A 13970-nucleotide genomic window follows, 5' to 3' on the forward strand; every position below is an offset into this window, starting at 1 on the left:
ACTCCCAATGGGCTCATGAAGAGTTAGGCATGACTGAACAACAAAACTCCTTTAGTCTCAGTTTCTTCAACTATAAAATGGTGGGGGGAGGTAAGCAGGGGAGAGAGACCAGATGACCTCCAAGGTCTCTTCCAGCTCCAGATCTATATGCTTACCCTGTGTTATTTGGGACAAGTTGCTGAAATTCAGGGGAAGGTGGGAAAGGATAGTATGGTGATAAGGGTGCTGATTCAAGATTCAAAGGAGCTAGGTTCAAATCTTACCTCTTGTGTGACCTTTGTTGTACTTGACCTTGAGTAAGTCACAATCTACCTAATCTCAGGTTCCTCATCTATAAAAAGGAAAATGTAAAAAATTTAAGTGAATAGAGAAATGTTGTGGTAATATTCCCTAAACTTCCCTTCTAATTTTAACTTTCTTGATTCTATTAGTCTACAAGCTTGCCTCAAGTAGTCAGGACATGCTCTAAGGTAGTTATCGATGTCATCTGCTCCAAAGAATGACTGAATAAGAACAAACAAGGATAACCAAAAAGTCTATCTACATAACTTATCTCTACCTGGGTGATGTCATTTGGTTCAAATTGCAAGACACAATTACAGCTTGGGATTTCCAAGACACCTCTCCCTAAAAGACTAGGCATTGTGGACCTGCATATTCCTTCTCTGGAATTTCACATTCACTTTCTGTTTTAGGAGGGGGAAGGGACAAAAATCATTTAGATACTGCTATGGTTAGCAGAAGCCAAAGGAAAGAAAGATTAGAAGCAGTAGCAACAATAGCATCAGCAGCTGCCATGAGGAGATAAATAGTAAGGAAAGGTATGGAAGCACAAGAGGTTATCTGGGAAATCATACTCCCAGTGGGTTGGCCTACCAGAGAAAGATGAGCCATCAGGGTATGAGTAGTAAGGAAGGATATAGAAGCAGGAGAGTTTATCTGGGAAATGCTGTTCCCCAAGAGCAGGCTAGCTTCCCAAAGGAAGCCAAGTCCCACATTCACTTTTACATCCCTGAACAAACTTCCTTCCTCAACTCTAGGTTTTTGGGTTTTTGTTTTTGTTTTTTTTGCAAGGCAATGGGGTTAAGTGACTTGCTCAAAGCCACACAGCTAGGTAATTATTATTAAGTGAGGCCGGATTTGAATTCAGGTACTCCTAACTCCAGGGCCTGTGGTACCACCTAGCCACCACCACCCCCCAGCCTCCCCTCCCCTTCCTCTACTCTAAAGAAATTACTATTCCATGAAGTTTTTGGTCAGGGGAGTTCACTGATCAACCTGATAAATTTATAAGCAGGTGAACTTCTATTTGGGATTTTGATTGCATCTCCTTATGAAGGATGTGGACATGCCCATTCATCCCATTCTCAATTCATTGTAGATCAATTAGAAATTAATTGCTATAAGAGGAGTCAATTCATTGTGTTGGGGTTAGGAGTTTTTGTTTTGGTCTTTAACTTAACTTCATATTTTCTGGACAGCTCCTGGAAGAGTGGTGCTAATACCCAACCTGAAGGTGGGCAGAAAACCTATATAAATGAATAACTTCACTCCTACACACTTCAAGTGCTTCTAATAATTCAATGTATTCTCATGCACAGGATCAGAGAGGAAAGTGCCTGAAATCTAGATTTTTAAATCTAATCATTGAGAGGAATAGGAGAATTTTAGGCAATATTATATTCTTAAGGAAAAGAGGATTACACATGTGGTCCCCAAGAACTGGAAGAGTAGCAAAGGAATGAGCCAAATGTGGAGGAGCAAAAGTTCTAGATTTTGCCCTTTGATATTCCATAAAGACATTTGTATAGTATGAGACCCATGAGAAGAGAAGCTCATTTTCCTTCCAGGGGATTCAAAGACTTCTAAGTAATACTATAGAGCTACATGGATCTCTTAGGCAAACTGATCTGAGGTTAAGGTGGAGTTCCACACAAGCAAACCCAGGTTGGTATATCTTCTGAAGAAAGTCTAAGCCACAGTCTAGCAGTGAATCTACAAGCCCATATAGCATAACAGTATAGGGTAGAATTTTCAGAAAGCGAAGAGAATTGTTTTGATTATTTATGAACTACTGTGAATTTTTATATGTTGTCTGCATTTTCCATGGAATGAACTAAAAGTTGCCCTATACACAATATACAGTCTTATCCTAAATGCTTATAAAATCACTAAAGATCTTTTTACTTTCATATTTGGAAGCTGATTCATGATCTATATTTTGAGATTTCTCATATAAACTTGTAATGGTAGGGTAACAAAGTAAGTCAAAGAAATAATAAGGTTTTTGAGGCTATTGCCCTGAAGCTAAGACTTTATCCATGTAAACTCAGGAGGTGGTTTAAAGAAATACACGTCATAGATTCCCTAGAACATGTTCCTTTTCATCTTTCTAAGAGATACCCATACCTATAATTCCTGTTCTGGACTACTTTCTTTTTTCTTTCTTTCTTCTTCTAGACCTTCCGATGGCCAGTTGGCAGCAACATTGATGGCAATGAGATGCTAGAGATCCAGGTATTCAATTACAGCAAAGTCTTCAGCAATAAGTAAGTGAATTCAAGTATGGAAAAGTCTTGATCTATTCCAGCCTGGGAAACATGGGGGGATGATTAAAACTCTATCTTGGGGGAAGCTAGGTGGCACAGTGGATAGAGCACCTGCCCTGGAGTCAGGAGGAACTGAGTTCAAATTCAGCCTCAGACACTTAATAATTACCTAGCTGTGTGACCTTGGGCAAGTCCCTTAACCCCATTGACTTACAGAACCACCCCCCCAAATACCTTGTTTGATGGGCTCTACTATCCCTTGGGGTTTAGAATCAGGGATGCCAGAATCCCTGGCCCAATAGTTTTCTTTTCTAACAGAGTGATTATCCTTGGCAAGATTATCAAGTAGTTGTTTCCTCACATGATTTCTCAGTCTTAACTACAACCTGTTATAATCTGTTGAATGTTTAAGAGGGAATGTTGGAGGGAAGTTGTATGCAATTTAATATGAATTTGGGTTATTAAGCATTTTCTCTATTACTTTCTTAATCTCACATAATCAATGAAACAATCAATCAAGCCCAAATTGCAGTGTTCCTCAGTTTCCAAGATCTAAATACTTACACTCAAAATTTAACAATGGGTTCTTACAAACTAGTCTTCAGCATGTCTTTGAAATGATACCCACAGTTTGTATTCTCCTTTTCTCTGTGCTGGAGATGCTTACTGTCCTTCCCAAGTCTCCCTTAACCACCACTTCCCAGAAGCTTCCCTTAACTGAATTAGGGCAAATAATTTAGAGCTTCCTTCCCCCTGAGTAGCTTAATAAATGTTTATCAGCAATAAATGATTGGCTGATAGAATAACCTTGATTCATTCACTTCAGAGATCTCTTTTCTGATCACCTTAATTAAAATAAAGGTACACCATTAATTATGACTAGGTCATGACTGAGATGCTATTTGTGTGTGTATATGTATGTGAGTGTGTATTTGTGTGTCTATGTGTGAATGAGAGAGACAGACAGATAGAGACAGAGAGGAAGAGACAAATAGATAGGAGACAGACACACACAGAGGGAGATACAGAGAAAGACAGGGAGACAGAGAGAGAAAGAAAGTTTCTAAATCACTTTCTCAGAGATGTTTGGTGAATGAAAAGGAAAGAGCCTAGGTTGTATAGTTAGAGGAATGGCATTCAAATCCAGGTTCTAGCATTTATCTACACAACGTTGAGAAATCAATTTACTTCTCTAGACGTCAGCTTCCTCATCTCTAAAAAGAGGGTATTGGATTAGATGCCTTCTCAAGGTCCCTTCCTGCTCTGATTCTCTGATCTTAAAAAAAAAATTAGCTATTTAATGACAACCAAACTCATCATACAAATCATGTGAAGCTTGAGAGGCAGCACTATCTAATGGAAAAAAGCAGAAGATCATCAGAATATTAAAGGAAAAGAAGTGGAGAATGAAATGAAAGATGTGAGAGTCTAGATTTTTCAACTACTTACATTCAAAAGTCCTTAAGATCCATAAGATCTTAAGTTCAGAGTTGGAAAGAAATTTAGAGACCATCTTGTCCAACCACCTCATTTTATAACTGTAGAAAATGAGACTGAGAAAAATTAAATAACTTGCCCAGGATCATTCAAATAGTATATGTCAGAGGTAGGCTATGAACCCAGATCTTCTTAACTTCCTGACCTGAATTTAAATCCTGCCTTAGACCTTATTAGTTGTGTGACTCTGAGCAAGACACTTAACCTCACTCAATCTGTTTCCTCATTTGTAAAACGGGAGTAAAAAATAACACCTATCTCTAATTTCAAGGATCAAATGAAATCATTTTGTAAAGCACTTTGAAAATTTTATTTTGCTGTATAAATACTGCCTAGTATTATTATTATTATTATTGTTGTTGTTGTTGTTACTCTACATTCAGTACTCTATCTACTATACCACCATCCATTTTTTAAAACAATGCCTAAGTCTTTGAAAGTAAAACTAGCTTACACAAAAGTTTAAATAATTGAATATGGAACTTCATTATTCATTCTAAAATGTCATCAAGATGGAAGATACACAGTGACAAAGAATTATGTGTTCTCCTTTAGCAAGGCACTTTATGCTCCAGACCTTCTCTCCCTCTTCCCCTCCTCTGGGACCAGTCAGAGGAGGCTGTGGGCAGTAAGAGAATTAAAGGGAGTAAAGGGAAAGAGGCTTTATGGGAGAAAGGGTTGTCCAGAAAGTTCATTGAGTTATTGGTAAAAATCTAAGGGAATAACTCTCCAGTTTGTTATGGGGAGCAGGAGAGCAGGCGGAAAAGAAAAGAGGAACTCTTCTGGTCCCTGGTAAGAAAGGAAGAAGTGTTGCCCCACCTCTTACTCTCAAGGCCCCATAAAGGAGTGGTATCTGACCCAAAATAGTCCAGGCTTGTGGTGGGTTGGGGGGTGGGGTGGAGTGGGGGGTGGGGCAGTAGTAGTTACAAGAGAATTATGATGCAGTAGATAAGAGAATTGAGACTGGAGTTGGGAAGATCTGATTTTAGATCCAAACTCAGACACTCACTAGCTCTGTGAGTCTGAGCAGGTCACTTAACCATATTTGCCTCACTCTTCTCATCTATAACATGGGTTGGAGAAAGAAATAACTACTCCAATATTTTTAGCAAGAAAAGCCCAATTGGGCTCACAGTCAGACTCAACTGAGCAACAACAGAACTATGTGATGGCTAGGTGTGTGCTAAAATCCCTGCTTGACAGACCTTTCCATATTTTCCCTCAAACTCTCATCTCCAATCCCCAAACCCAATTCATTGACTATTTGAGATGGGATACTATTTCCTAGGCTAAACCTGAGTGTAGCAATTAGCATCAATACCCAGAATCATTTAGAGGAATGAGGAGAGAGTAATCCTTGATATTAAATTTGAATAGAAATAGATAACAGCCCTATATTGACTTAGAAAACCATAAACTGATATCATCTGTGTAGTACTATATGTTTGTTTATTTTGTTGACTATTTCTCAATTATATTTTAATCTGGTTCAGTCTCTCTATGGAGTTTTGCAGGCCACTTGCAACAACCCCCCCCCCTTACCCCTGCCCTTTTCAAGATTGATGCCTCTGGTGTAGAGAATATGGGGGAGGGGGCAAACTGAAGAGTAGGAAGCGGAAGTCTCTACAGGATGTGTGACTGGTCCTGCTAGGCACATATGGAGAAAGTGAATATGGAAATTTTAACAAAAAGCAGCTGAGACCCTAAATGCAGAGTAATGAGGAGAAAAGCAGAACAGGGATAATGACTATTCAATGAACAAGACAGGGTCCTGGAGGTGCAGATTCAACATAAACAACTTCATCAAGGAGAGCCAGAACAAGGTTTGAATTTTGTTTCTGCTTAATAACAAAAGCAGACATTTATGGTGTTCCTTGAAATTTTCAAAGAACTTCATGAGCAAATCTTTGAAGCTCTGACCAAGGAGAAGATGTCTTTGAAGACTGAAGTGATTTGTGAGGAAAGGAGCAAGGAACACATCAAAGAAGAGCCATTCCAAGTTGAACCAGTTTGAAGCAAGGTGATATGCAGGAGGACAGGATTGTCTAATTCTTGGACTCCAGGACCCTCCATATCTCTGACTCTGCTCCTCTTTGTTGATATTCAATGGCAGCATGGAAATACTCAGCATCACTCTCATCCCTGTGACCTGACCACAGGACACCTCCTTCTTCTTTGCTTCATCCTGGCTGGACCCCTGGCAGTTCCTGATAACATCTCTTTGGTGACTTTCTTTTATATCAACCCTCTCCTCACAAGCCACATTTAAGCCTCAAGGCATCCTGAGTAGTCATTCCTAGGACATATCCAAAGCCACCAGAGCTTAGGGGGAATGTGGTCCCTTAGGAGCAGCCTGTACCCTATTCAATGGACAAGTTTTGGTGGGCATAGATTAAAAGGCTAGTTGCACATAAATTTTCCCAGTTAAGCCTAACACCAAGCCTGCAAGTTAGGACTACAAGAATAATTATTCCCATTTTATAGATAAGGAAATTGAGGCTAAAAAATTTTAAATGACTTGCTTAAGATAATATAGCTAGTAAATATCAAGGGGTGGGGTGAAGGGAGGGGTCATCTTGGACTCAAGTTGTACTGAGTAATGGAGTAGAAAGTGCACTGATTGAGGCCTAGATTTTTGTTGTTGCTTAGTCATTTCAGTTGGGTCTGATTCTTCATGACCCCATATGGGGTTCCTGGCAGAGATATTGGAGTGGTTTGCCATTCCCTTCTCTAGCTCACTTTACAGAACTGAGGCAAACAGAATTAAATGATTTACCCAGGGTTACATAGTGTCTGAGGTCACATTTGAACTCAGGAAGAGGTAGGCTTTCTGACTCTAGGTTTGGCACTGTGCTACCTAGTTGCCCATCTTGAGCCAGAGGATCTAGGTTCAAATTTCATTCCTGATTTCTAATAACTATATGATCCTAGGCAAGACACTTAACTGTTCTTGGCCTATTTCCTCAAAAGAGGGGGTTGGAGGGTGAGGGGAGGAGAGAGAAAAGGGAGAGAGAGTAGATTAGATATCTACAAAGTTCCTTCCAGTTCTCAACCTAGAATCTTTAAGACTTACAACCTAGCCACCACAAAATGCCACAAGTTCATCTTCCTATGGTAACCTTGCTTTCCTCGTCTATAAAATAGGAACAGTAATAATACCTATAGTATCTCACAGGCTTTGGTATAAAGTTCAAATGACATAAAGAATACAAAGTTCTTTTTAAACTTTAAAGTGCTATATATGTCAGTTATAATTTATCACTATACATAGGGTACATACTAAACTCATCAAAAATACAGCTTAGTTATCCATGACCCCTGATCTCTCAGAGCTTGCAATTTAATAAAGAAAGAAGACCCAAATATCAGATAACATATAATATGACATGTCAAATGCATTTTAAGAGTTCTAAGAATGAGTTCCAAAAACAAAATGTGCTGGAGATATCCAAGAGATTCTAAGATCCCTCCTACCTCAGGCTCCCCAGTGTAGCTGCCAATGGTCCCTGAATAATACAAGGACTCTAGGAGTTTGGCAATCATACCCAACCTGGCCCAAGACATCTGATGCTCTCTCCTAGGGGAAAGTATTTGAATTATTGAAGACTGTCATAGTGCCTCATAGGGGCTTCTTTGTAGTTGTTTTGCCCTTCCACCTGTTGCCTCAGGCTTCATTTATTCCAGGGCTAATTAGCTGGGAATCCAATCTGGGTCATGCAGCCCTCTCTCCAAATAGGGAGTAACAAAATAATTCTGGAATTCAAGAATAATAATTAATAATAATAATTCTATAGCTCTGTAAATTTTGAAAAGACTTTGCACATATATTTGTCCTTCATTTTCCCTGCTTTTTTCTTCCACTCTCCTTTTCTCCTAGAATTAGAAGCTAGTTCTAGTCCCAGATTTGCCATTTATCTGCTAAATGACATTAGAGAAGTATTTAATCTGAGTCTCATTATTCTTTCCTCTAAAATGGGAATAAAATCTGCTCCAACAAATCATAAGATTGATATAAGAATAAGACAAAGTTCTTTCAAATTTGGTAAATGCTGTCCAAGTGAGCTACTAATAATTCTTCCTTAGCAAAGTCCATATTTACATGTTTAAAGAGTCAGAATCTTAGAATAGCATGCTAGTCTTAGAAACCACCTGATCTAATCACTTCATTTAATGAAAAATGTTAGGTTCTTCCATCAAAAACCAAAAAGAAACAGAATGGGCTCAAACCCAAGTCCTCAGATTTTTTTTTTATACCACATTGTCTTAATAGTCTTTCTAATACCAATTTACATGTGGAATTTTCCGTATGTTTAGTTTTTCAAAGGATGTATGTCCTTCTTTACCATACATCCTCCCATCTTTCCTAGATTTTCCCAATAACCACACCATACTCCTAGCTCTGTTAATGAAACCCTAACCTCAACTGATAAAAAATACCAAGTTTCCTTTATAACCTTTCCTTCACTGGTGGATCTGATATCTGATTTTTTTCAGTTGTAGGGTGGGGTAGAACCTATCTGTATTTACTAAGAGTGCTTATTAAAATAGAACCTGAAAAAAAATAAAAATAAAGTAGAACCCAAAGTAAAAGGGAAGAAGGAAAAGAGTCTATAATAATATTTTTTAAAACTTTTTTTTATAAGGTAATGGGGTTAAGTGGCTTGCCCAAAGCCACACAGCTAGGCAATTATTAAATGTCTGAGGCTGGATTTGAACTCAGGTCCTCCTGCTTCCAGGGCCCAGTGTTCTATCCACTGAGTAACCTAGCTGCCCCCTAGAATAAAATTTTCTAGAGGCTAGTCTTTCTAGGACCATTGTAATTGTTTATATTATAAATATATAACTCAGACCCAAATTTTTGCAAGTTAAAAATACTTTCTTCCCAATAAGATATTATGGTAAGTAGTATAAATACTGTCACTCCCATTTTGCAGATGAGCATAATGAGACTCAGAGCTTTCAGTGGCATTTCAGTCATTTCAGTTGTGTCCAATTCTCCACAACCCCATTTGAGGCTTTCTTGGCAAAGATACTTGAGTGGTTTGCTATTTCCTTTTACACAGCATTTCTTAGATGAGGAAACTGAGCCAGAGTAAAGCGATTTGCACAGGTCATATAGCTAGTATCTCAGTCCAGATTTGAACTCAGAAAGATGATACACTATTCACTGTGCCACTTAGCTATCCTTCAGTGACTTACAGAAAGTCATAGAAAGCTAGAAAAATGGTAGATAGCATTTAAACCTAGGTTTTCTGATAAGACACCAATGTTCTTTCCACCACACCATGAAGGTTCTAATTGTAAACAGACAGTATTTTATGTGTATACTATATTACCTTACCAACGGTAATACCTGATTTGATAGAAATGTGTCAGGTACCCTGAGAACATAATGGAGGCTTGCTACCTGTGTTACCTTAGTCAAATTGCTTTACCTACATGAATAGGAAGATAAATGTCCTTATCTGTAAAATGAGAAGATTAGACTAGATGGCCTCAAGGGGCTTGTGCAGCCTTCAATCTATGATTCCATGATAGATATACTGCCCAACTCTCTTCCAGTGCCTATAATTAAATGGAAGCCTAGGCATGGATATATAACATAAAAATTGCACACAATCTGTAAGACAAATGAATGTGTGCTCAAACCCAAGTCCTTCAATTTTCTTTATGCCATATTGCCTCATTAGTCCTTACATTGCCATTTTGCAAATGGTATTTTTTTTTCTAGTTAGTTAATTTTCCAAGGGATATATGTCCTCTTTGCCCATATATCTGCCCCTTTCCTAGATGACCACACCATACTCCTAATTCTGTCAATTAAGTCCTATTTCCAATAAATAGGAATTAAATTCAGTGCTCTTAGAAAAGATCTCTCTACCTGAGGATTTTATTTCATTGTAATTTTCAAAAAACAGTCTCTGAGGATGTGCAGGAAAACAGCTCTATGCTGTCCCCTGGTGGTGTCTTGCCATATCTCTGTTGACTACTTGTATTCTGGTTTCCTCCAAGGAAGGGTCTTTCTGATAATCTTCTGGGCAAGTAGACCCTACTCTTCTACAGTTATATAGTGTTTTATTTGGAGTGTGAGCCAGTGTTTACACTAGGAAGTAGAGCTTTTGACCTAGTCATTCCTCAATTGTACCTATAATACTCAATTACTGGTTTCTCAATAGTGAAAAACCTAAATTTTAAAGTCTCTTCATATCAAAACTCCATGTCAATATATTCCTTTAATTATAATAATTCTCATTTCCATATCACTTTGCCATTTATAAATAACTTCCTTCATAGCAGTCTTGTCAGGAGGGCACAAATCTCATTAACTCCATTGTTTCAGATGAAAAAACCTGAGAAATTCAGAGAGAAATTCACAGCTTAGTAAGTGGTAGAAGCAGTATGCAAACTGAGGTCCCTGAGTCCAGATCTCTATACACTTTGCCATACTCTCTCTCTTATTATCTTGTTTTATACATGAAAAAATGAAGTAGAAACAGATGAGTCAACTTCTCTGTAGATACACCATTAGTGTCAAGAGCAGGGCCTGAAATGCAGACATTCTGATTTCAATCTAGGGTTTATTTTTTATGGATACTGCTCCTTCCCAAAATGAAATCTTCAAATTCAAAAGTAGTCTTTCTTATAGATCATATGAGGTGGCAAAGAGGAGTGAATGTGAGGAAAGTGGTCTTGGAGTCATCCCCTCCAAAATGGATTATGCCCACACTCCTTGACTCCCAGAAACATTTTAATATAGATGAAATCACTTTAAAGAAATGCTAAATGCAGCCTTGACAAGAAAGTCAATCAATCATACTCATTGAATTGAATTGAATGAAATTGAATATCACTTAGTCTTATGCTTACAGGCTAGAAGTAGCTAGTGTCACAATGGGGAAGAGTACTATATTTAGAGTCAGGAAGATCTGAATTATGCTCTGCCCTATGTGACCTTGGACAAGGCACTTAACTGCTTTCTGCCTCGGTTTCCCCAACTGTAAAATAGAGATAATAATAGCATCTCCCTCCCATGGTTGTTGTAAGGATAAAATGAAATAATTGTAAAGCGTTTTATTCATAGTAGGACCTATATAAATGCTTATTCCTTTTCCCTTCTCATGCCAGGCAATAGATAGATCCCTGGACTCAGAGTCAGGCAGACTAGTGTTTAAATCCCACCTCTTACAGTAGCTAGTTCTAGGACCATGAACAGTTTTTCTAACCTGTTTCAGTACCAGTTTCCTCTTATGCAATGGTGGAAAATAAAAATTCCTCACCCTTATCTCACAGACTTCTTGTGTGACTCAAATGAGGGAAAGATCAGGAATATCATCTAGTCTAATGCTTTCATTTAAAGATATGGAAACTGAGTCTTACAGCTAGATAGAGATGATTGTACATATATGGGTTTCAGCCCCATTGTCAGTGCCTAAGTCCTTGGCACAGTTACCAGTGACTCACTTATTGCCTTCTCCATTCCCTAGGGATACTTGCCTCGGGACATAAAGCCACTGATATCACTATCCCCAACACAGGATCATAGGGATCACAAAATTCATCTAGTTCAACCTCTTCATTATACAAAAGAAGAAATTGAGGCCCAGAGAATTATAGTGACTTACCTAAAGTCACATAGGTTTCAGAAATGGGATTGGAACCCAAATCTTCAACACTCTAGAACTAGTGTTCTTTTTACTGGACTATAAGTCTCTCTGTTCCTCAAAGCCTACTTTATATTGTTTCCAGAATTTTTTCCACCAAAGATTCACCTCTAAATTGGATATATACATCCCTGCCTCCATCACCAAAATATGCTGAGGTTTTTTGAAGGGGGGGGTTGTGATTTTTTGTCATTCACCTATCACACTATCTCCCACTGTCCCTTTCCAGTGGCCATCCCTTAAGACTCTGTCTGTTCCTCCATTTTTGGTCTCTCCTTTTAGTTCATTTCTTTCCAACAAGGTACAGTTGCTTTGAAATCATCTAGGGTCTCTAATCTCCAGGAGAGATTAATTCTTCTCACCTATTCTCTTCACAACCTAAAAAAAGAAATATGGTCTGTACTTCCCCCAGGACAGTCTAGGCTCCAATAGTCCCTGGCCCTGTATCCATGACCCTTGCTCACTAGTCAATCTTCTTGCTACCTCTCTAGGATCATTGGGACCTTCCGTATGGTACTGCAGCAGGTGGTAGAAGAGGGCTACCTAGAAGTGACAGATACTTTGATCGATGACAACAATGCCACCATCAAGGTATGTGCCTTCCTATCAGCTGCCTTCCTTTATTTCATTTGCAGGGCATGACTAGATTAAAGAAAAGCAATCATGGATGTTTCCTGGTTTACATTATTATTTCACTGGTAAAATGAGGTATGGGATTCAATCAATCAGTCAACAAGAATTTATTGGTGACAGTCCCAGATGAAGAGCTATACCCATCTTCTCACCCTGGGCAATTCTAGGTGGTGCACCACATAGAACATTTTACTGGACTGGAATCAGGAAGACCTAAGTTCAAATCCAGATAATTAATAGCTGTGGGATCCTGAACAAGTCATTTAATCCTCTTTGCCTTGGTTTCCTCATCTGTACAATGGGCATAATAATATTAGCTACCTCCCAGAGTTGTTGTGACTATCAAATGAAATGACTGCAAATTTATTAGCATATAGTAAGCATTATATAAATATTATTAATTATTATTTCTTTCCATAAATCCTCCACAGAGATCTACATAATACCCTGGAGTTCATTTCCTAAAATGGAGGTCTTAATTTTTTTTATGTTATAGACTTCTTGGGCAGTCTAATGAAGCCTATGGAACATTTGTTAGAAAAATATGTTTAAATGTCTCATATTATAAAGGAAATCAATTATACAAAAATAAAGATATAGGAAGCTCCTATGTTAAGAATCATTGCTCTAAGTTTTTTAGGACCATAAAAGAACCAGAAGAAATCTTGAAGGTCATCTAGTCAGATCCCTTCCCCCAGAGGTTAGGGTCTATGCCCATGATTAATCAGGTAGGAAGTGGCTTCTGGTAATTATCACAAAACTAGAACATTAAAAGAAGTGTTAATAACCATCTGGTCCAACATAGATACAAGAAAGGAAGGTCTTTGACTCCAAATGTAGCCCTCCTTCCACTGTTTTGCACAGCACAGTATTTGGACTGTCTACTTCTGCTGTCCCGTCCTCTAAAATCACCCCACCTTACTTTCTAGTCGTTTCCTTGGTGATGTTATTTAGTCGCTTCTTGCCTGCAAAAATCGTTGGAGTATTATTAACTGATGATATAGTGAAAACCCATGAAGCAGATAAAAATTTCTTTAATTTCAAAAGACATTTTAAGTACCTAACCTGTGGTCAGCAAGGGACAGCCTGGCATAATGGAGAGAGAGCTGGAGTTAAGTAAACCTGGGTTGAAGCTTTGATGTTGACAAGTACTGGTTGTGGGTCTCTGAACAAGACACTTCTATTGTTCATCTCTAAGTCTAGATATGACTTTATCAGGATAAATACTCACTCATCTAAAATCAGGAAAGAACAGATTCAAGAGAGATTAGCTAAAAACCTAGGCACGGGATTGCCTATACTTTTGCTATCATGTGCTTGTAGTGGTGTGGCAAAGAGGATAGGGGCAATGAGAGAAGAAGGAATGCACCCTCCTCACAGGAAATTTCAGAATTATATGATGCCACTTGGAGGGTTGAAGGAAGAGAGACAAAAGAGATCTCTACTTTTTAAACATCTTAGCAACTCACTCCCATGCTGTTGCCAAAAATAGGGAAAGACCAAGAATCTACTTAGGCTTTGCTGCCTCATACCAGAGTCAACTTCTTTTAGCACTGAATTACATAAGTCCCTTGAATCCCAAGAAATGTGAGGGAGCTCCAAACACATACTTCCAGGGGTGACCTCCTAT

General features: G+C 38.5%; 1 protein-coding gene across 1 annotated transcript in view; it reads left to right on the plus strand.

Annotated features, from left to right (window-relative positions):
* The window catches only part of OTOF (otoferlin), a 178847-nt gene that overhangs the window by 60262 nt on the left and 104615 nt on the right, over nucleotides 1-13970 (plus strand). Inside the window, exons 4-5 of the mRNA XM_074188236.1 lie at nucleotides 2461-2549; nucleotides 12199-12298. Of these exons, the coding sequence (XP_074044337.1) occupies nucleotides 2461-2549; nucleotides 12199-12298 (189 nt within the window). The remainder of the gene's footprint in view (nucleotides 1-2460; nucleotides 2550-12198; nucleotides 12299-13970) is intronic.

Source organism: Macrotis lagotis, chromosome 1, assembly GCF_037893015.1.
Source record: "Macrotis lagotis isolate mMagLag1 chromosome 1, bilby.v1.9.chrom.fasta, whole genome shotgun sequence".
Lineage (NCBI taxonomy): Eukaryota > Metazoa > Chordata > Mammalia > Peramelemorphia > Peramelidae > Macrotis > Macrotis lagotis.